The following is a 24,218-nucleotide window of genomic DNA, read 5'->3' on the forward strand; positions in this document are numbered from 1 at the left end:
GACATTCAATTTCAGGGTAGGCTAAAATTATGTAGAGAATAATTGGACTCCAATCTCACAGATTTTGCTTTGTGTGACGGACTATACACTTTCCCAAATATTAAATCTACGAGGTTACACAACTATCTTTATCATATTACCAACTTTAACTGTAAAATTACTATGCTATTTTTGTCATATTAAAATAATAATAGAATTTTAACGCCAAGGAAATTTTATTTAATACTATATGAGAATTATGGGAATGAATTACAAGAAGAGTTTAGATAGTTAAACCAATTAGTAAGTAGAATATGTTTGTTTTTTGTTATAAATAAAAGGGAAAGTAGTAGGGATGGAATGGTAAGATATGAATGAGGCGGAAAAGACTAAGTCATAGTTGAAAATTTACAACAACCAACTACGACTAGGAGTGTTGATTGAATAGAAAAGTAAAAATGAAATTTGAGTCAAGTCAAACAAGGTTGGGTGATCGATTGATGAGGAGGCAGAAGCTGCAAATAGAATAGAATAGAATAGAAGAGATCTCAATCTCATCCCATCCCATCTTTCTTTCTTTCTTTCTTTGTGCTGGAGAAAAACGTATGAGAGATCAGAGATATGGGAGTTTGTTTCAGTTCTAATAATCAGAGCCCATCTACCACTGCCCATTTCAGCTCAGGTACCAACTTGATTTATTTATTTATTTATTCGGATTCCGAATAACTTTCTTAACTTGTGCTTCTGCATCGAAATTATTATATCTTGTAGGCATATCACAGACGACGAGCAACACGACATCCTCAACTGTAAGCAACGTCTCCGGGAATAGCCAATTCTCAGCAGCCAGTGGCGGAGGAGTTGATGAGGTGTATCCAAATGGGGGACAGATATTACCGCATCCTAATTTAAGGACATTTTCTTTTACCGAACTCAAGACCGCTACAAGAAATTTTAGAAGTGATACCGTCCTGGGAGAAGGCGGTTTTGGCAAAGTTTACAAGGGTTGGCTTGATGACAGGGCTTCATCCAGGACTGCTAGTGGCACTGGCACTGTCATTGCTGTTAAGAAATTGAATTCTGAAAGTTTACAAGGACTTGAAGAGTGGCAGGTAAATTTCCTTCAAATATATTCTCCTTCTCCACAAATAGATTAAGTTTGAGTTGGATGGATTGTCAGAGTCTTGCTTTTGTTATGCAGAGGATGTGTTTCTAAAACACCTTTCTACTTTCTCATTTGCCCAGACAGCTTTTTTATCCATATATATTGGAACGTGGGTCTTCTGCTAACTTTAGTTGATTGATTACTATCAACAACTTTTGAGCACAAGCTATTGCTTTCTACTAAATTTCACTCAGTTTTTGTTCGTCATTGACTAGACTAGGAACTATTACAAGTTAAAATTAGTTTTATTGCTGGTATAGATGCTCATTTTTTTTTCCCAAGGCTCTTTGTGTATTTCATTTCATTTGTTTATGCAGTGTGAGGTTAATTTTCTTGGAACACTTTCACATCCTAACCTGGTCAAACTCTTGGGATACTGCTGGGAAGATAAAGAACTATTGCTTGTCTATGAGTTTATGCAAAAGGGCAGCTTGGAGAACCATCTTTTTGGAAGTAAGAGATGAGCTATATACTCTCAATGATATATAGGATTTTCTAGAATAAATCAGTTAGGAATGTGCCTATTTTATTCTCCACCTAAACATATTTGTTCTCTTCGGTTTGCTCAGGGGGCTCTGCTGTTCAGCCACTTCCATGGAATATAAGGCTTCAAATAGTGATCGGTGCAGCCCGAGGCTTGGCATTCCTACATGCATCAGAGAAGCAAGTCATTTACAGAGACTTCAAGGCCTCAAATATATTACTTGATGGCGTATGTTTCTTTTTCTTTTCCCCTGGAACATTGTCGTGTAGGTTCTTATCACAAGTAATATAGAGATCACAAATTGATCCCATTGATTATTTCATTCACCACAAACCCTGAGCACCTTTGTGGTTGACTTAATGTTTTGCCTTAAGTTTTGAGCTCTTGATCTCAGAGTGACAAAACCTTACTAGCTGATATAACTGTTACATGACATTCTTTAATTCCTTTTGATTTCAGTCTTACAATGCAAAGATATCAGATTTTGGCTTGGCCAAACTCGGTCCTTCGGCTAGTCAATCACATGTGACAACACGGGTGATGGGAACGTATGGTTATGCTGCTCCTGAGTATGTTCAAACAGGTAAACTTAGTGTCCGTTAGGCTTCTATATTTGGTAGTTATACTTCTCTGGAATCACATCTTGTGCTTACATGTTCAAACATATATACAGTCAAATCCGAGTAAATGTATGTTCATACTTGTATCGTCATTTTTTGGCAGGACACTTGTATGTGAAAAGCGATGTCTATGGTTTTGGTGTTGTGTTAGTGGAAATGCTAACAGGTCTACGGACACTAGACACAAACCGCCCAAGCAATCAGCATAATCTGGTTGAATGGATTAAGCCACATTTATCTGATAGAAGGAAGTTGAAGGACAAGATGGATTCGCGGCTGGAAGGAAGATATCCATCCAGAGCTGCAGTTCAAATAGCACAACTGGCACTGTCATGTCTTGGACCTGAACCTAAAACCAGACCAGGAATGAAAGAAGTAGTGGAGAAACTAGAACAGATTGAGGCAGCCAATGAAAGACCCAAGGAGCCTAGAATAACATCCAGACATCAGACTGCTTATAGATACGGTCAGCCACCTTTGCACCATCGTTCTCCACTTCATCCAAGGAACGATGTAAATCGAGCCTATCCACTCCCAAGAAGAGCATCATGAATATGATAATACTATATAGCTATGTTAACTTAGTTGTCCAAATACAAATGTTGTCTGTTTTTTTTTTTTTGGTTGCCTGACGTCTGAGCTTGTGAGATGAAGTGTCAAGGCTCTGTATGGCATTGGGTTGTGCTTGTTTCAGTGATATATGTAAAGAGTTCATTATTTTGTACATTGAAGGAGATTCAAGACTTCCAGTCCCCTGTGTTATGGATATGGTTGAGTATGCATGATAGTGTGCCTGGTGATGAGAAGTTAGAAACTGGAAGCAGATAATCAACACCTGCACTGCACACAGAGTTGATGCATCTCTAATTTTGAGATATATGTATTCCTAGAATCACCATCTCTATTCTAATCTCTGCTTCATGGATCCATTTCTGGTTTCTCTTTGATATGTTCTTTTTTTATTTTTCTCAATTTAGGTGGCATTCCGAGTTACCTCTTTCGCAAAAAGTAATTTATTTATTTTAACATACAATTAACTTTTAGATAAAATATTGTGAAAGAATTTAGGCATCCAACAGAATCCTAAAGGGGGTGTTGTAGTGAAGTAATCAGGACTTGCATATTCTTTTTGTGGTGTTATGCTATACAAAATTATCCGAGTGTATGCATTTGAGATAACTTAGATGGACAGTTCATATTATGATTTGTCAAAGAACTTTCTAAATGTTTAATTCATATGTACAATATCAGCACTTCAATACATTACTCATGTTTGATGTTTGACTAAATTCAAATTATTTATGTATACCAAAACAAATCTAGATTTCATATTCTTCGGTCATTACAATAAAGATGTTAACCTACAAATAATTTATTACAATTCGAAAATAACAAATAGTAATAACATGAAAAACGCTACAAATAACTGATAAGTCGACCTTAACCTACTAAAGAATATAAGAGAGAATTAATAAGTAGCACTATTTTAGCAATAACATGAAAAGCACTACAAATAAATTAACCTTAACCAACTAAAGGATACACAAAGATTTTTTTAAGTAGCATTATTTTAGCAATAACGTGAATAGTGTATTCAATGCCGGCTCTCTACAACTACAAGGTTAGAAAAAACTGCAAGGCTCTTACACTTAAATTTGAGGGGATGATTTATTATTATTAAATTATTTTTTTAGCAATAATAGATTATGATTTTTTCAAAAAAAATAAAATATATTGAATACTCTTGTTAGAAAAAGTAAACTTTTCGCATGAAAGAAAAAAAATATTAAAAGAAGCTTGTCAAATCTAATGAATAAAGAAATCAATTATAAAAAAATTATATGCAATTTTGCATCTCAACAAATTTTTTAAAAATACTATTATTATTTTAAAAAGGAAAAAGGGTCTGATATACCCCTCAACTTTGTCATTTAGAACTGATATACCTCTCGTTATGAAAGTGGCTCATATATACCCCTATTTATATACAAATGACTCACATATACCCTTTCTCTTTAATGGAAATGAAAAAAAAAATTAGTTTAGTTTTTTATTATTATTATTTTTTAAAATGTAATCCCATATGAGTATATTTAATCCTCCTCAAACATATATATTTTTTTGACTTTTTTTTTGTTTCATTGACTAATTTAGACTTATATTTTGATGGTCAAATTTATTTATGTTTCACTAATATTCTTGTAAAACTTATTATAGATGATCACATTTTTTTCTTCAAATACAAAAATTAAATTACAATATAGACAAAAAAAAAGCTTTAAATTATAATATAGCCACAAAAAAAATAGTTTTAAATTTTTTTCTTTACACCAAGGAATGAAAGAAAAAAATAAAACAAGAATAAAAAACTCAAAATTATAATAAAAGAAGTCAAAAAATAATTTATGTATGAAAAATATTAAAATATACCTTGAACTTTGTTAGAAGAATCATATATACCCCTAAATAATTTTTAAGAAAATTAAAAGTCAAAAATATAAATTTAAAACTAATTTTTTCACTTTCGTTAAATGAAGGATATATGTGAGCTCATTTTGTAACTGTAGGGTATATGTGAGCCGTATAATGGTAAGGGTATATATGAGTCACTTTCATAACGAGGGCATATCAGCTCCAAATGACAAAGTTGAAGGTATATCAAGCGCTTTTCCCTTTAAAAATAATAATTAGGGTTGCCATTTGATTTTGACCATATCTGAGACCATGTTTGAGCTACATTCTGCTTCAAACTAACTAATTTTAAACTAATTTGTATTAGTACTCTTACTGAGCAATAGGAGAGTTGAATTACTTGAAGGACGAGAATAGAATATTGTTGCCGAAAGTGGAATATTATGGTAAAATGTAAAAATTGGTTCCCTCTTATGCTAAAATGCAGAACTTTGTCCCTCTCTTAAAAAATTGACAAAAAAAGAAGAGAAAGTTGTTCATCTGCCAAGGCCCAAGCTGAGTTGAGGTTGAATGCAGAAAAATGGCGCAATACTAATATAATTGATCCCACTGTCAGAGGTCTCTTCTTTCTAATTTTGGTTGGCCATGGAGGCTCGTTTTAAAGGATCGTTCATATCCCCTACCTTGCTAATCTTCTTCTTCTTCTTCCTGGTAAATCTTTCTCTCTGAGTAATATCGTTGCGCATCTAATTGGCCTTCTCTTTCTTCCTGAATCTCTATTCATTAATCGTGTTAGTGTCGCCCTGGATCTCGTAATTTTGAAAGAGGTTTACCGATATTGTTGTTGTCTTGTTTTTTATTCAAAATTATATTATTGGAGCTTCACTTAGCTCTTTGTTCTCATTTTTATTCAGGTTGCACCTTCCCCAGTAGAATTGTCAAATGTATCATCACTGTAAGATCACTCCTTCTCTATACTTTGTAAATTTTGCTGCTGCAACTAATCAATGTTACCTGACTTCTCTTCCTCCTATTTTCAGTCGGGGAGAGCTGAAAGGTCTTTTCCCCTCATATGATTGTCCGCAATGCATTAATAGAAAGGTTAATAATACTTCTCTTTGTTTCTATGTGTCAGTCATGCTTCTACCATGTGATATTCCTATATATTGAACATCTTTATCCGCCTCAAATCCATGAAAATGTCCCAATAAAACTGCAGAATATTGTTACACCATCTGCTCTTATAGCACAAAACTAGAGTTCCTATATTAAGTTCATCCTCTGAAATCTGGTAATTGTTTAGGCAACTTTTTTGGTGCCAGTTCAAGCTATGCTGATCCTGGAGATCTGCATCACCTATCTTGTTTTTGTTATATTGAAAATCTGGTTGTGTTACAACCAGTACTTTATTAGCTGTGCAGTAATTATCCCTTTCTCAGAGAAAGAATTCAAACATCACTATCTGATGATATACTTGGATGATCTTTTATTTCTTAAACGTAAATTAGGAAAGTGTTTTTTTGTTAACCTAGCTTTTAATTGGAGTTGTCTTTTTCTTTCTCTTTTGACACAGCTTAAATTTCCTAATATTGCATTTGTAGAAATGTTGATATAATGCTAGGAAAAGGGACCAGAAAATTGTGCACTTGGCTCTCAGTATGATTACTTGAATGTTGAATAATGAGAGTTTATTTAGTTGATTTGAAAGCCATTATCTATATCTCATAAGATTTTTGCCTCTATGAAACACTGTCTTTTATTTTTGCATCCCATTTGCCTTATATGACATTAACTCTGAAATTTCTTTGCAGGAACATGGTCGAATTAGTGCTGCTCGTCCTGATGAGAAAGTAATCAACTGGTTTTGATTTCATAGAAACAGTATATAATGACTAGAAAATTCTTTTCTGCTTTAGATTTATTTACTTTTAATCTATATATACCATATTATGATGATCTTCTGCCCTTAATGCAGAATATTGGCATCCTTGTAACATATACTGATGCTAATGGTGCTGTTAGAACTAGGAGCATAAACTCCAAGGACTTGTCAACTTCATGGATATGGAGGTATCCTAGTGATGAGGATGGTGATCACAAGAAGAGTTCCAAGGTCTGTGTTCACCGACCAGTTCTCAAACTTCCACAATTCCTCTACTTGGTGATATTAAATGGACAAAACACTTTGAAATGATGAGGATATAGTAGTTTTGAATTTGTTGATGTAGACTGCAACTTCTGTTTACTGCTTGTTCACAGGAAGTGGAAGGGAAGTCTCAGAAACCGGATAAACTTGAGGGCACTATTGATCACTCTAATGGAAACAAAAATCAGTATGGAGTTGTTGTGGAGCATAAATCAGCATCTGAGCTGCATCCAATCAAACTGAAGCGCCAGGTGGCGAATCTTATATCTCCACATTTGTCATGCATGTGCTTTTTCAGTCATTTGAATTCATAGATACTTCCTGGTTCTTCAGAGGCTAAGAAACGAAAGAAGGGAACGGCGGACTGCAGAGCTGATCGAACAAGATAAGGATATTGAAAACCAAATTCAAGACGCTGCTGTTGAGCGAGCTAAAGAGCTTGACACAACTAGCAAGGGTAAATACAATATATGGAGGAAAGAATATGAAAACCCTAATGCTGACTCTACCCTTAAACTTATGCGTGACCAAATCATCATGGCAAGAGCGTATGCTACCATTGCAAAAGCTAAGAATGAAGATTCTCTGTATGATTCTTTGATAAATCATTCTAGAGAAAGCCAGCTTGCAATTGGAGAAGCCACTTCTGATTCTGAACTTCAACCAAGGTTGGTGCTTTCCAGTTTTTGTTATTGAAGTTTAGATGTTAGGTTTTGTCTCTAATATTGGGTTTATCTACAGTGCACTTGACCGAGCAAAGGATATGGGCCATGTTTTAGCTGCTGCAAAGGATCAACTATACGATTGCATGACACTAGCAAGGAAACTAAGAGTCATGCTTCAGTCGGCCGAAACTGGTCTAAATATGCTGAAGAAAAGGAGTGCATTCTTGATACAGCTGGCTGCTAAAACTGTTCCCAGGCCTTTGCATTGTCTTCCTTTGCTTCTCACGACAGACTTCTTTATACGTCGATATAAAGAGAGAGAATTTCCGAACAAGGAAAAGCTTGAAGATCCTTCTCTGTTCCATTATGCAATATTTTCTGATAATGTACTTGCCACATCTGTTGTTGTAAACTCTACTATACTGCATGCGAAGGAGCCTGAAAAGCACGTTTTCCATATAGTGACAGATAAATTGAACTTCCCAGCTATGAAAATGTGGTTCCTTGTCAATCCTCCTGCTGCTGCAACAATTCACATTGAGAATGTCGATGACTTTACATGGCTAAATTCTACTTACTGCCCTGTACTACGTCAGCTTGAATCTGCTAGAATGATAGAGTATTATTTCAAGGCACATCAGTCGAACTCCCTTACATCTGGCACCGACAATCTTAAATATAGGAACCCAAAGTATTTGTCAATGCTGAATCATCTTAGGTTTTACCTTCCTGAAGTATATCCAAAGCTGGAGAAAATCTTATTTCTGGATGATGATATTGTAGTTCAGAAGGATCTGACACCTCTTTGGTCTGTCAACCTACAAGGGATGGTCAATGGTGCCGTGGAGACATGCAAAGAAAGCTTCCATAGATTTGATAAATATCTTAACTTTTCTAACCCGAAGATATCTGAAAACTTTGATCCAAATGCCTGTGGATGGGCTTTTGGCATGAATGTCTTTGATTTGAAGGAGTGGAGGAGGCGCAACATTACAGGAATATATCATTATTGGCAAGAAAGGGTAAGTTAATATTACATATTCTTAAGTTGGTGCTTCTAATCACAATTATCTGAATTCTTTTATATTATCATCATGAATCTTTCACAACTTCTTATTCATTTGTTTTCCATGACATGAACTCAGCACAATTTTACGAGGAAATGATCTCCTATGGCCAATTACAGTTGTATAGAAGATAATGACCCTACAAAGATATTATGCATTTATTTACCGATCTCTTATGTTATAAAAGGGCCATATAGCTATAAAAAAGAACATTTGCAATGGGCCATCAAACACATCTCCCCCAATTTCATATAGGTTTTCACGAGTTTAAGAGGTCCTGCTACGGGGATGGCTATAAGGCTAGAAAGGCATTGCCTTGATGTCCATTTTAGTTTTGATTAATCAAGTTTATATGATTTTACTGAAAATTAAGACAGTGCACTAAACTATATTTTATATAAATAAAGATGTTGCTGCTTTGGATGGTCAAATAAGGTGAAAAGGCTGCAGATAAAAAATCTGAACTATGGAACTACTATCGAAAATAAATGTGCTTAGGGGTTGTTTGGTATGTGGGGTAATGATAATAAACCCAGGCTAAAATTTGGGATTTACTTTATTCCATATTTGGTTTGAAGTATTAGGTAATCCCGGGATAATTTAATCCCATTATTTGTACTAAAATGGTGTGATTAATATCCCATATAGAAGGTGGGATAAAATAATCCCATGGGATATCCTTGATTATCCCTTCCCGCGTACCAAACGATCCATGATCATGAAAAACAAAGAATTAAATGGAAGTATTTTTAGAAGACTGATGGGACTGAAACCTTGAGTTATTGCTGTAAGTACCATCGTTTGCTTGAGTGTAGATAGATGTTATGGAATCAAACTGAAGTGCCAAAATTTGCCAGGAAATGTACTTCCTACCTCCTGGTATTGGTGTCTCAGGCATGATTTTTAAGGTACTAGTTGAAGTTTAATTGTGTTTGAGTAAATGGGTTCATAAGTGGAGATAGAATTTGACTTTTTTCAAATTTGGGCATTGTTTAGTCTTCAAAATGATGGTGGATCCCAGATAATAGAATAATGGGAAATTAGAAGGCGGATAATAATATAAAATGGAAGACAAGAAGGCTGTATGACATCAATGATGTCCGTGGACATTACAATGACTTGTTTAGGTTTTGAGTAGAGGTGATGAAATGGTACATTGATGAAAAGAGCTATATCAATTGCGACCCCTATTTCTAGTTTTGGAGAAACATCGTATTGTATAGTTGTATTAGGTTGCAGCTCTTGTTATTCTCAGTGCCTCCTCACCCCATAAAAGGAAAAGTTGCATACCCTATGCATGATTGCTCATTTTCCGTTGAGCTTTATCGCAATCTTCTAGAAAAATGAATGATTGCCTACTTAACAGGCTTTTTGCAACTCTTTCTATGATCTACCATGTCTAGAATGCATCTATCTACTCCCTTGACCTCTTGATTTGAGAAGTGAGGAAATTCAGTTGATTTTCTTCCAAAAATTGCTCCTGAACTGGAAAGGGCTAGCCTTAAAAAGTCAGTCTTCCATAGCAAGCTTCGCTCTTGCAAAGAGTAGTAATGCATTTGATGTTCAGGAGTACTTCTGTTAGAGGAGAAAAGTCATTTGCTATTTTAAGAAAATCTTCATCCTTGTGTGGTCTTTCAGCTGACTATGTTTTCCGTTGCAGAATGAGGATAGAACACTTTGGAAACTTGGCACCTTACCTCCAGGGTTAATAACTTTCTATAACTTGACTCATCCTTTGGATCGGAGCTGGCATGTCTTGGGTCTTGGCTATGATCCCGCCTTGAACAAAACAGAAATACAAAATGGGGCAGTTGTTCACTACAATGGAAATTACAAACCATGGTTGGATCTTGCAATTGCCAAGTACAAAGCTTATTGGTCTAGATATGTAATGTTCAACAATTCATACCTTCAACTTTGTAACATCAGGGAATAGTAAATTCATGTTTTTGCAAGTTAGTTTTGCTTATAATCAGTTTCTCTTACCCCTTGCGCTATCGGAAAAGGGGGAAAAAATCTTACTATAGTCAATCTTGAAGTTTCTGGTATCAAGAAATTTTGGGAGAGCATGGGCAAGCAACAGAGTACCCTAATGATGTTGTATGGGTGTACTTGTTTTTCGACATCTAACAAATTAGTGGCTATAACTTGAGAAGGATGATGCATATGGTTGTTTGTCCATTTTAGACTGTTTTGGCTGTTTCATATTGACCATCAGAAATAACTTGTAGATCCTTTGTGCTTACCTTCACTTGATAGACATTCCTCTGTGGAAAGCTAAACAGACCTCAAAGTTTGGATTAAAATTATGATTGAACCATAACAGCTGGTCCACCCATGCCTATTAAACAATATAAAATACAATATATATATATATATATACTCCCTCTGTCCCAATTTATGTGGCACTTGCGCATCGAATCTTCAATTTTTTGAAATGAAATTTATATATTTGTAAACTACGTAAAAAGAACTATAAGTCACAATAATTGATAATTCAAAATGCTTAAAGGATCTATGAACAATTTATGGTCAAAGATAGACTTGTTTGAATCTCGAAATTCGAAAAGTGCCACATAAAATGGGACGGAGGGAGTATATATATATATTTCTATTGTATTGAAGAGTGAAGAACAATGACGACCAAGGATAGTTTTGTAATATTAGGTTCATATAAGGGCAAAATAGTAATTGTGTTAGTCTAGAAGAATCCGGTTCTCTCTATTTCAAACTCCCCAAAAAAAAAGCAAAAAAGTCACAACGACGCAGCTTGCATAAGCAACTCTTCTCTTCATCTTCTTCAAATCAGTGAGTCACCAATAGCCAGGTATGGTTTCCTTTTAATATTTGGTTGAAGTTTTATCTGTTTCCTTCCATTTTTTCAATTTTTGATTCACCTTTGTTCGATTTGTTTTTTTTTTTGCATTTTTGATCCCACTCGACTTTATCAACAAAAAATTTCAGACTTGAAGTTTCTCAAAAGAGTACCTCCTCAATCAATGGAGACTTGAACAGTTATCACCGTTGTTAGCTGCATATTGACAAATTTTATCTTAAATTATTATCACCAAGTTAAAGTGTTGTATTTTTTAGTTACTTTGAGATCATTAAAACTTTCTCTTAATAGTTAAAATCACTACCCTTTGTGCAAGTTTGAACAAAGGGTTGTCTTAAAAAGGGTACTTTGAAAGCATGTCATGTATAACAAGAAAATAGGGCTGTCTTTCTAAATTCTCTCCCTATTGTTTTAGAATTTTTTTTTCCAGATGATATGTTGCCTACATCTCAAGGATCTTATTAACTGATTTTACATTTCATATGCCTCTCAACATGCTTTAGTAGTTTTGTGGTCTCACAATGATATTTGCTTAAAAATAGTAAGTTTTCTTTTCTTCTGGGTTATACAAAATTGACCGCAGATAAGTTGCTTATGCTTTGTTCTGCTTTTTTTTTTTTTTTTGGTTTGTTGTGAAAAGAGACAATTGCAAAAGTAAGTACTACTCTTCGATGTCCCCTTTTTCGCTATTATATCATTTTATCACCATAATTATAGTATGAGTACCTTCTTTATTTGTATAGAGAAAAAAAATAAAATTTGGTGTATGCTTAAAATGTAACCTTAGAAGAAGTTTAATAAAGAAATATTTGTTGTATGAGAAACTTAATTAGATCATGATTTACTCGATCTAAAGATACTAACATGTCTATCTAAAAGTGGTGTAATTTTTTTGCATCCTTCTTGATATGAATTGTTTTTCCTCAATATTAAACATGACATGTTAAGTGATCAAAACTATATTTTGATTGTTGTGATAATTATTTGTTTTTTTTGAAGACGTTGGTCTAGACTTATTAATCACTTCACATTATTTGTTCCATTTTGGAAACAAGCTTCAACTATGAATGTTTTTTAAAGATTCTTTATCTTCAAAAATATTATCTGATGAGAAAAGTAGAAATTTATTTCTTTGTAGTTACTGTTACACTGTTAATTTTGTTTTATTAAAAAATTGCTATAGAGTGTCAACAAAACAAATTAAAAGACATTTTTTTTTTGTAGAATATGATGTCTTCCACTCAGTATCCATGTAAAGAAACCATTGCTATTTTCAGGATAACTTCTATCGTTATCTCTGTATATTTTAGATGCACCAGCAGAACTTGTAATTTTTGGAATAGAAGTGTGGTGGGAGGCTTGGAGCTGACGTTAGGGTATTTTCTTTTGATTACTATGGTGTTCCAGTCATCTTGTGCACACCGCTACTAATTCCATGAGGGGCCAACTATCTTCTACTAGCATCCATGAACGTATTAAGAATGTTAGAAACACATTCTTCTGTTATTTGTTGGTATTTATCGATATTGGTGATATAGATATGCTGCTTTTTCTACTTGTAGTTAAAAAAATAATGATCTAACTTGTGGATGATGGACTTAATGTACTTCATTAAATTGCTCAACTTTATGCTAATTTTGTGTAGCTTCCTAGATCTATCCAAGTGTAAAGATAGTAGAAGTTGGTCCAAGAGATATGACTGCATAATGAAAAAATTAAATAAGTCAACGAATTTTCTGAGGCATTCACATGATAAGTAGGTAAAAGAAGTAGTTTCATGGTGAATTTCCTGCAGTTGAAGTTATATAGATGGATGTAGTTGCATTTGTATAGTTTTATCATGTTGTGTTGGATATGCTATTTCTAAAACTTGAAGTTGTAATTGATCGACTGAAATTGAGATATCTTGAAATCTATATTACTGAGACTTTTAAAAATTATCGTGGATACTTCAAAAATAATACATTTTGGAGAATCCAACATGAGAGTGGCAATATTTTGAGAGATTTCAAGCAACATGACCCAAAACATTACTGCAAGATTCACATATAAGCAACTATATAGATAAGAGGATTTAATATGTCGGCAGTAAATTCTATTGCTAACTAATATTATATTTCTACAACTCGAGTTATTACTTTTTGAAATTGAATATCTATGTTGGTATCAATACAATCTGATGTACTTATTTTTTTCATTTGGTGTGGCATTTGCAACTATCACTCTGCTCTATGCTGAGATATTTAGTGTTCCAAGAACACATAAGATATATTAACATGTAATTGAGTCTGGGCTTCCAGACAAGGACGCAAAAGTTATGTGCTTAAAGTATGTTGAACTTGAGAAGTGCCTAGAAGATATTGATCAAGCCCGTGCACTATACAAGCACTCATCTCAATTCACATACCCTAGATCTAACCCTAATTTCTAGAACAAGTGGCATGAGTTAGAGGTGCAGCATGGTAACAAGGATATCTTCCACGAGATGCTCCATGTAAAGAGGAGTGTATCTTCAAGCTACATCCAGGTAAAAAAATTGCCATCCTATTCTTCAGCTTTTCTTATGTCCCACACCTTGTAGGCTTGTATGGTTTGACAAGGTCATTGTAAACATCAAATTCTTTTACTGATTGTTTTTTTTCAAGAAAAAAATGTTGTCAATTTGTCATCAACTATAGTACGAGGGTTTATTCATTGAATTTTCTTCTGCAAAATGTATGTGCAATAGAGAAAACAAATGTCTCTTTTTACTTTATAACTCTCTAATATCTATTTTTGCACTCTGCTTATTTTATATTTTTAGTTGATTGAATTATTATTTTTTGGATCTTTGAAGGTACTTCAAAACTCCTCCTCAAAAAATTTGGTTTGTGGAATAGCAAACATTGGCTACTGATATGGAAAGTATTGTGCGAGATGAATTTAGATGAAAGTGTAACTTACAACAATGGTCCCAACAACCTCCGAGTTACTTGTCTCAAGCTTTCGTATTACTGATAACAACTTATAGTGCAACAATTTGGAAGGAGCTAGCACAAGTTTCTTGATGACGACTCTTAAAGGGAATGTTTTATGAACATCTTAGAGGATAACAACTCTTAAATCAGATCGCTTCTTTCATGATTTTAAAATGGATGCGAGTCTCCTATACATTTTTTGTTCACGAGCTGTAGTTAGGCACCCTTATCTTTTGTACTTTGAATGAATTAACTAAATTCGACACCTATTGCCATGTTCTGATTTTTGAGTAGGGTGTTTGATGATAAAATGCTAATTTTTTCTTTAAAAAACGAAAAGGAAACACTTGTAAACACATTGTAAATTTCCATATTGAGTTCTTTATCAACAGATTCTAAATCTGACTAACTCAATATTGAATTGATCGTAGATTCTGAATCTGACCAACTTAATATTGAATTGATCGTTGAAACTTAAGAGAAACGACAATGCACCTTAATAGTTTCTTATTGTGTGGATTGTTTTTATTTTATTTTATTTTATTATTATTATTATTATTATTATTATTATTATTATTATTATTATTATTATGTATGTAAGCCTAGGAATATGATCTGTTACTAAATGATGGGGTGTTATGTTTCTAAAATTAGGTTAATGAAAAGTATTTATTGCTACTTTGGATTTCAGACACATTTCTGGTAGATCAAGCACAACTGAAATAACATCAGAATTAAAAATGTTGGGAGCACGGGCAAAAAATCATCTAGTATATATATAAAAGATAACAAGAGTAGAGTAGAGTAGTGTAGTGAGTTGTGATAATAATAATATTGCATTGAAGGTGAAAGAGATTAGCCCATCTCTGTCTAAACTAAACTAAATGCGTGTTCGTTGGAACTCTAACTGGTGTAGTAAGTTAAGAGAATTACTATGTCATGGCAAATCTCAAGACGTTCTTCTCCACTACCGTGAATTGAACAAGACCGGGGTTGAGTTGCCGGACCATTCCGTTTTCCCTATCCTTTTCAAAGCATGTTTAAATCTCTCCGCTACACACGGCCACGGCGGCAACTCTATCCACGCCTCTCTGGTTAAGCAGGGATTCTTAGCTTTCACTTCCGTCGGTAATTCTATGATGGACTTCTATGCTAAATCTGGGGATTTGGGTTCTGCGCTTGTTGTTTTTAACTGCATGGGCAACAAAGATTCAGTTTCCTGGAATGTAATCATTCATGGGCACTTATTAGAGCGAGCTGCTTCTCCCCAAGGATTATGCTTCTTCACTCAGGCTTGGGCTGCAGGTTTTGAACCCAACATCTCCACTTTTGTACTTGTCATTCAGGCTTGTCGCAATCTTACAGCTTTTGAGGCTGGCCGGACGATCCATGCTTCTACCCTTCGTGCTGGGTATTCAAGTATTACTTCCATCCACAACTCGCTCCTCAGTTTCTATGCTCAATTCGGAATGCACCTTGCGCACAACCTTTTTGATGAAATGACTGAAAGAGACGTTATTTCTTGGAGTGTCATGATTGCTGCCTATGCCCAAAGTGAGAACGAAACAGTGCTTTCCCTGGAGTTTTTTCAACGGATGATTGACTTTGGGAAACCACCAGACGGACAATCTGTGGTAAGTGTACTCAAAGCCTGCACCAAATTGAAGGCCATTAGAATGGGAGAGTCAATTCACGGATTAGTTATCTCTAGAGGTCTGGGTTATGATTTGTTCGTATACAACTCTCTGATCGACTTGTATTCTAAATGCAATGACATTGATTCTTCATTGAGAGTTTTCCGGGGAATTCCTGAGAAGAATGTCGTGTCCTGGAACTCTTTGTTGTCTGGACTTGTGCAGAATGAGATGCATTCTGAGGCCCTTACTTTATTTGATTCAATGCGCAAGGCTGGAATTGAATCTGATGAGGTGACTCTGGTCAATCTGCTGCAGTTATGTAAGTTCTTCCTTGACCCTTGCCAGTGCAAGTTGATACATTCCAGAATACTTCGACAAGGTTTTGAGTTGAATGAGTTGGTTACAAACTCTTTGATCGATGCATATGCAAGTTGCAATCTCATAACTTATGCATGGAGTCAATTTAATAATATGACAACACGAGATGCAGTAACTTGGAGCACCATGATTGCTGGCTTCACCCACTGTGGAATGCCTGACGAAGCAATTGCTGTTTTCCGAGAGATGAGCCACACCTCTGAACGGCCCAATGCCGTTACCATGTTAAATCTTCTTGAAGCTTGCGCTCTTTCTGCAGATATGAAAAGATCAAGGTGGGCTCATGGCATTGCTATTCGAGGAGGGTTGGCATCTAATGTGGTAGTGGGAACTGCGATCTTAGATATGTACTCAAAATGTGGTTCTATTGGATCTTCAAGAAAAGTGTTTGACCGGATTCCATACAAGAATGTTGTGACCTGGAGTGCCATTATTGCAGCATATGGTATGATTGGCCTCCCAAATGAAGCTCTATCCCTACTTGCTGAGATGAAAGTTTGTGGTCTGAGGCCAAACCAAGTTACTGCATTATCTCTTTTATCGGCTTGTAGTCATGGGGGATTGGTAGAAGAAGGGCTCTCTCTTTTTGAGGAGTTGATTTGGGATCATGAGGTTGAACCTGGCATAGAACATTACTCTTGCCTTGTAGATTTGTTAGCTCGGGCTGGAAAGGTTGATAGTGCAATGAATTTGATAGGAAAGCTAGGTGTTGGACTAAAGCCTGGTGCAAGTGCATGGGGGGCACTCTTGAGTGCTTGTAGGAACTATGAAAGCTATGAGTTTGGTGCCATTGCCCTCCCTCAAGTAGTTGAACTTGAGCCGTCAAGCTCAGCTGGCTATCTGCTTGCATCAAACATGTATGCATCAGGTCGTTCATGGGTTGATGCCACTAAAATGAGAATGCTGGCTAAGGAAGGAGGGGTCAAAGTTACAGCTGGCTATAGCTTAGTGTATGTAAATGGTAAGGCTTGCAGGTTTCTTGCGGGAGAAAACCACCATTGTTTGTCTGATGAATTGCAGTTTGCTATTCAGCAACTGCACTCGAGCATGAAAATGGACATTACCTGCGGATAGGGGATTCATTTTTGTTTTTAAGTAGATGGCTAAAGAGCAATCTTTCTTTTGAAATATATATACTTGGAAAAAAAAGGTGGACAGGGGCGACTGAGATTCGGGAATTGGTAGCTAGCCCGGCCCCAATTGGGGTTACCAAGACAATAATACTAGTATAGTTGCGGTTGCAATATTTATCACCGTCATTAGATGTTACCTCATGTCTTAGGTGTAAGTAGAAGTTATTCATTTTAACGTAGTAAATTATCTTATCAAAATTCAACTAAACCGAGCCATCACGTTAAAAATGAAAAAATTGGGATGTTTTGCCAAATTACTATTAAAAAAACTCATTCCTCAGAATTTCCTTCTTCGTTAAATCAGAAAGATACACAAACTGAATACCTATCTATCTATTAAATCAGTTTGTCTAGTCTCCTGGAACTACTAAATACACAAGGTTGGAACTTAGAAAAAGTAGATAATTAGACACTGAAAAACATCATCCAAAACGATTACGCTGGTATCCTCTGCAGCCCATTGAATGTGAAATGGAAGACTATTCCACCTCGAACCATGCCAAAGTGCCCCAATCAGCATGACTGAACATCCATCTCACCTGGTTCTTAATTGTATGTTCTATATTACATTCCCATTGATTGATTTAAAAAAAAAAAAAAAAAAGACGATACAATGGGTATGCAGTGTGCAATCAACAAGAATGTCAAATAACTGCATGTAGCTAGGGTGGCGGATTGACCATGGATCTGCCATCTTCCCGCATCAACTATTAACACTAAGAAAGAAAGTGAAATAAGCCCTTCTTTCTACTTACATGCATGCAACTGCCAATAATCCTCCATATACCCCAAATCTGGAAACACTTAGGCTGGACCGCTGCTACCAAATGAACTTCCAAGATTGATACGGTAAGTATGGTGGAGGGAAACTTTAATTGTTCTCCTTTTAGAGAATTTATGTATATCAACACATTCCTCAAGATCAGCATCACATGTCAGAAGCACCCATTCGTCATCATCATCCAAATACTTTAGGTCGATTTTACCAACATCTTGTACATTGAAACGCCTCATCACCTCGTGCTTAACATCTCCAAAACCCCAGTGTGATTGCAGGCTGAAACGGATTTTTTCCTTCCCAAAAATGGCTTTTACTTTATATGTACCTGAATCCCGTAAGACCTGATTGCTACTCGTTGGCAAAGGACACAGAGGTTCCACAGAATTGTGATTGCTTTGGATCTTTTGACTCTGTGATCTGACCAGAAGCTTTGTTTCTTCTTGACCCATATCATGCAATTCTGTTTCTGTATGTGCCCTCTTTAGCATTCCTCCAGGATTTTCCTCCGTTGTGCAAGAGACATTTGTACAAGGAAATAAATTCTTTGAACCAGTGGAACAGAATAAACTTGAGCTAGAGTTATGACTGCCAGACGAAGAAGTTGACTTGGATGTGGTGGTCACAGGGCTGCCATCAGGTTGAGTATTTACTTGCTGCAGATGATCATTGTTTTTAGAAGCAGAGAAGTTGCTGGTCCCGGGATTATTTGGAGAGCTAAGTTCAGGGAAGTTGGTGTAGAAAGAACTGAGTTTAATTGCACCTTCAGCACCATGGACTGAATCGATCACAAGTTGAAGTTTCTGTAACGAGTGGCCAACTTTCTTGATCTTACGAGAAGGCCACCTGGTAATTCCATGTTGCCTGCATATTCTTTTCAAAGTTGTAGGGCAAACTGCAAGTTTCAAGAAATTGATAAGTAATCAATGATGAGATCAGATGATAGTGCTCGAGACACCAAATTTGAGACCTCAAGGTAAAGTAGAGGACTGTATAAACAAAGAGGGGACTTCAAATTTTTTTGGTTTCCCACCCGGTGTCTGGAGCCCACATTGGAGCTCCGACCAAATCCAAATCGCGCACTGCAGGGCCCATTCGGGGGTGGCGATTTTCTCCATACCCAGAGGTTAAGGGTGAAGCACTCCCACCAGTGCACCACAATGTAAGAAAGACAAATATAGAAATAATCTAAAATTTTAAGATAATTACTCTGCAAAAGATGAAAAACTGGAAGGATCGTCTGAGCATGTCCGAAAGATTCCAAACTAGAAAATAGAAGAGATTAATCAAGAATGATCATACAAAAATTGGTCTAAAAGAATAGTTGAAACTCTAGAGCATGGAGTCATTTTAGCTAAAAGAGCAGTTCCAGGAGTTTTCCTGAGAACTGAAAATGTCCATGCATTTCCAATGCATCATTTTAATAGTTACCCAACGGTCCATCATGCCATGAAAGGCTGATATTGCATATTTCTAAAGTTCCAAATTCTCAGTAGTCATTGTAGACAAAATGAATGGACTTATATAGTTTTAGGCAACATATCCTACCTCCAATACTTTTGGCAGCATCTTTGAGGCTTCCAGCAAAGTACTGCCTGAGTACCTGTAAACTGATACTCTTCTCGGTTTTTGACCGTCTTCTTTCACCTGCTCTCTTGGCACCTGAGGAATGAGATCCTGTACCAGAAGAAAAATCAAAGGAACCCCCAGAACCTCCTTTGGGTTCAAAATTTTGGTTTGGCTCTGAGAATGTAGATGCATGAATGGATTCCCTCTGAGTGTAATCCCAAGGGGTTGCAGTGACCTTAAAATTTTCTTCTTGCTCATCATTGTGATTTTCTGAAACAGCAGCAGCTCCTTTACCCTTTCTTTGGGCATCCAACATTTCCGAAAGCCAGGAAGAAGCGTCTTGATCCCTGTAAGATGAAGAGACTGGTTTTCTTGATTCTTCTTCATGGTATCCACCAATGGAAAGGCTGACCTTTTCACGTTGCATGAGTTCTTTTTCCTCCTGTAATTCTTGATCCGTGACAACACGTAAGCTTCGGCAACTTTGTTGTATCACAGAAGACAGTGAACTTAGCATTATTTTTTGATCTTCAGTATTCTTGCAATCAAGTGGCAAGAAAAACTCCAAGACAAAGTCAGCCAACCCTGTATATATACTTCGAAGGCGTATTGCTACAGCAGAACATAATCCAAACATCCTGGCGTGGTGTGACAATGGATATTCTGCCTTGCTAAAGGCCGTAATATCCATAGCAAAACATGGCTGGTTTGTATTGAATGCTCCACCTGCAACTCCTTCACCTTTAAGCAAGTGATGCTCAGAACATGCTAAATGAAAAGGCACCACATGTTGATCGCGCACATAGCAAGCTGAGTTGACTGTCGAAACACAGGAAGCAAAGTTCTCATCAGATTGCAGGCACCCACCTTTACCTTGTTGTATGCATGGGGCCCAAGTCTGAGCCAATGGCAACTTGTGTGTATCACACACACATGTCAAAATATATTGAATCTCGGCCAATGCATCTAGGTAAGACTCATTGCAATCCTGATATAGAATCATAACTACAAAATCAGAAGCTGAATATGGAGCTCCTAATGAGAAAGTGAAAGATTAATTTATTGACCTACCTTGATTTTGGAAGGATTTGATGAGATACCAGAACTTCTTAGATTAACAGCCTACAAGGACCAAAAAGCTTCTTTAGGTCACTTCATTCTCATAGCAGAGAATCACAGGTGCCCAAAATTAGTAGGAGATGCTAGAGTCCTTTTTGTTGGTAACTTAAGGAATAATAGACGAGTAAAATCACCAATTCCATTTGGAACTCAAAAAGAAGATTAATTTTCTCCCCTTAATCAGTAGAATGGACGATTACGGGACAAAGTAGTGAAGAAGTATTTAATGATAAGTTCCTTTACAAGCACAAGTGTCAGATGAAACCTCAATGATAGTTGAAGAAAATAATCCTCAAAGTCCAGGTAAAATTTGTGGGAACTAGAACCATATGACCATTTAATTTTTTCAAGGGAGAAATGAGAAACAGTTGGAAGATGATTGCAGACATTCAGGAAATTGAACATTTAGCATGTTGAAGTATCCCCCTCCCCCGAAAAAAAAACTCACGTACCGACTAACCCATGAATTTATAATGCTAATCTAAGTATTGAGAGAAAGGAAATTAAGTTTAAGACGCGAGTGGATACAATTAAGAAATACCTCAAGAGCTTTGCAGACATCTTCAAGCTCCGGAGTTTTCTGAATAGTTGTTACAATCTCAACAACACCCAAGCAAGTTCCACTGCCACTTTCAAAAACAGGAACAGCAATGGAGCCCCTAACATTATGCTGATGAGCATAACTAACTCGTGGATACTCCTCCCGTTTGAAAAAACGAACATCAGGAGTCCATTCGGGCAGCTTCTTCAAGAAGACGCGTCCAGGCAAGCCAACCAACTCCTTTGAATCTTTCTCAGCAGCAAATTGGTAAGTTTGAGAGACATTTCTGTACTCTAATAGACTGTGGGAGTTTGGGTTGAGAAAGTATGGTTGATTATTAGTAATAAGTACATGTTTACCTCCTCTGTTGACAGGGACCCATATCTGAATGAGGACATCTTTATGGGTTGTGGAATTCTTTAGGTATTCAATGGCCTGGACCAATCTGGTGTTTACTGGTATAGTAGGATTTGGGTTAGTGAGAGTGTTTGGTCCAATCCATAACCTCCTAGGAGGAGGAGGTTGATCCATTTGATCAGTAGTGGTAGTATCTAATAAAAGGGGGTGAGGAGAGAAATAATTGGATCCAGCTTGATCAGTAGCAGTAGCAGTAGTTGTTGTTGTCTCTAGCCAGAATCCGTCGGAGAGGAATTCAGTAAAATCACTAGTAGTATTGTTGTTGTCATGGAGCGTAAAGGCAGCATCTTCCATATTAATGATGATAAATCAATCAATCAATCTCCCATCCCACCATAAAGAAGAAGCTGAGAGCTGAGAGCTGAGGAATATATATATATATAAAAAAGAAATGATATATCACTCACGAACACAAAAGCAGCCTAAATATGAAAAACAAGAAGAGGAACTTCCATTCCTTGATCTTCCAAAACCCAATCAGCCCAGGTTCCACAAACATCATCAGTTAAAGTTTTTGTTTCGCAACTGCAATCACAAATGCATTGCAGACCACAAAAACATTAATAATTTTCCATCCCAAAAGAATTAAATTAAATTAAATTGTGGAACGGTCCAAATCCAAAACTCTAATATCAGAAAAGAAAAGAGATACAAAAAAAAAACAAAGTCATCATATCCTCAACAAGAAAGAAAGCATGAGTTAGAGGGAATGAAAAACTCACTTTGAAAAAGAAGCCATGAATAAAAAGGGTGGGGTTGAGCAGCCCTCTATATATCAACAAGTACAAATTCATTGCTGACGGAAGCCAACTTTTATTAGAAGAGAGAATAGAATAAGATGCACACTTGCTGCTCTATGGATTGGTCCCCACCATCCATATTATATTCTAATGCTCTGCTTACCTGCCCTCTTGATTCTATTTAAAGATTCTCAAACAACAATTACTGGAGTAGTATCTATTTTCTATTCTTCCCTCCTTTACCTAAACTATTAAACGACGTCATCTCCTATTTTTATTTTTCTCTCCCCAAATTATCACTATTTTTTTTATACCTCACCCATAAAAATCTTTGATAATTAGTGTCTGTTTATGAAATTTTCAAATACAATTTATAACATGTATTTTAACTTACTTTTTCACTATTAAAGTTGTACTTAAGTATGATTCAAATGTCAACATTATTTCAAATACTCTCTATAACTAAGCATAACTTCATTTTTAACTACTTCAACTTTAATTCATAAATTTCAAATTATTTTTTAAATAGGAATCTATGCCCAAATGTCCACTAAGTATTTATTTTTAATTTCACATTTTTAAGACATCCTAATTATAAATATTCATTGGATGGTCTAATATTCTTTACACCAACGAAATATAAATTAAACTTTTGATAATATATATAAGCAATATGTGTGTTTGGTAAAACGGTGATGTGAGAAACATTGAGATGACTGATTTATAAGCATGTGTTTATGTTTATTGAATGAAACTATTCGCCGTAAAAGGAAAAAAAAAATAGCAGTGAAAAATGTAAATTAAATAGGAAAGAATGGGAACGAGTCTTCATTTTCTGGAAAAATATTCTTCAGAATATCATTCTATTGACCAAATGGATTCTGATGAAAACCAAGGTTGAGTTAACAAATCTATGACATATTTTATGTGATTAATAATTACAGAAATCCCACATTTTAGTTTATTTATTACCATTATCCCTTATAAGTTTTACAAATCTCCAAAATCCCTCATTTTCACGCATCAGATTAGTGTATCTCGCGCATCAAATTAATGTATCAGCGCATCAGATTAGTGTATCTAGCGCATCATATTAGTGTATCATGTATAAAATGTACATCAGATTAGTGTATCATATATAAAATGTAATGTATCTCGCGCATCAGATTAATGTATCGGCGTTTATATTATTGTATCCGTTTGAGGAATTTCTGTAATTATAAATTTTTAAGGGATAGATTGTAATTTTGCCTTAAAAGTATGTGATTTCTGTAATTTGAATAGATGAATGAAAGCAAATGTTATGAAATTAGAAGCGAAGGTATCTAAATGGAACAATTTATTAAGAGTTGAAGTATTCAATTGGAACATGGCGTTAAAATGTTTCAATGAAATGTATTGAGGCAATTTGAAGGTCTCTTTTAAGAAAAGTAAGTATTGGGGTTTGATTTGGTGAAAGATTGAGTTTGGTGGTGCATCTCGATCTTGTCTTATATTAAAGCCAGCTATATATAGAAATTACGGGGTAAATATAGCAAACAAACGTGGCAATCATGCCAAACTCTCTTAAACTTG

At 35.7% G+C, this 24,218-nt stretch overlaps 4 protein-coding genes across 4 annotated transcripts; 3 read left to right on the forward strand and 1 right to left on the reverse strand.

Moving 5' to 3' along the window:
* The first annotated feature begins 453 nt into the window (after positions 1–453).
* LOC125878028 (probable serine/threonine-protein kinase PIX13) lies at positions 454–3,186 on the forward strand. The gene is made up of 6 exons (XM_049559332.1): positions 454–661; positions 751–1,091; positions 1,462–1,597; positions 1,714–1,856; positions 2,088–2,211; positions 2,352–3,186. The coding sequence occupies exons 1-6, from the start codon at positions 601–603 to the stop codon at positions 2,798–2,800; spliced, it is 1,254 nt and encodes a 417-aa protein (XP_049415289.1). The 5' UTR covers positions 454–600; the 3' UTR covers positions 2,801–3,186.
* A 1,909-nt stretch (positions 3,187–5,095) lies between these two features.
* Positions 5,096–10,840, forward strand: LOC125877968 (probable galacturonosyltransferase 3). The gene is made up of 9 exons (XM_049559263.1): positions 5,096–5,371; positions 5,575–5,615; positions 5,701–5,761; positions 6,472–6,510; positions 6,636–6,773; positions 6,920–7,057; positions 7,140–7,474; positions 7,548–8,493; positions 10,199–10,840. The coding sequence occupies exons 1-9, from the start codon at positions 5,306–5,308 to the stop codon at positions 10,472–10,474; spliced, it is 2,040 nt and encodes a 679-aa protein (XP_049415220.1). The 5' UTR covers positions 5,096–5,305; the 3' UTR covers positions 10,475–10,840.
* Positions 10,841–15,196: 4,356 nt separating this feature from the next.
* LOC125877958 (pentatricopeptide repeat-containing protein At2g17210) lies at positions 15,197–17,543 on the forward strand. The gene has a single exon (XM_049559253.1). The coding sequence runs from the start codon at positions 15,216–15,218 to the stop codon at positions 17,418–17,420; it is 2,205 nt and encodes a 734-aa protein (XP_049415210.1). The 5' UTR covers positions 15,197–15,215; the 3' UTR covers positions 17,421–17,543.
* A 188-nt stretch (positions 17,544–17,731) lies between these two features.
* LOC125877933 (protein NLP2-like) lies at positions 17,732–22,260 on the reverse strand. Its single transcript, XM_049559226.1, has 4 exons — positions 21,487–22,260; positions 20,897–20,948; positions 19,806–20,819; positions 17,732–19,152 (listed from the first exon to the last, which is right to left on the reverse strand). Exons 1-4 carry the CDS (start codon positions 22,195–22,197, stop codon positions 18,284–18,286), a joined length of 2,646 nt encoding a protein of 881 aa, XP_049415183.1. The 5' UTR covers positions 22,198–22,260; the 3' UTR covers positions 17,732–18,283.
* Between the last annotated feature and the right edge of the window lie 1,958 nt (positions 22,261–24,218).

Source organism: Solanum stenotomum, chromosome 1, assembly GCF_019186545.1.
Source record: "Solanum stenotomum isolate F172 chromosome 1, ASM1918654v1, whole genome shotgun sequence".
NCBI classification, from domain to species: domain Eukaryota; kingdom Viridiplantae; phylum Streptophyta; class Magnoliopsida; order Solanales; family Solanaceae; genus Solanum; species Solanum stenotomum.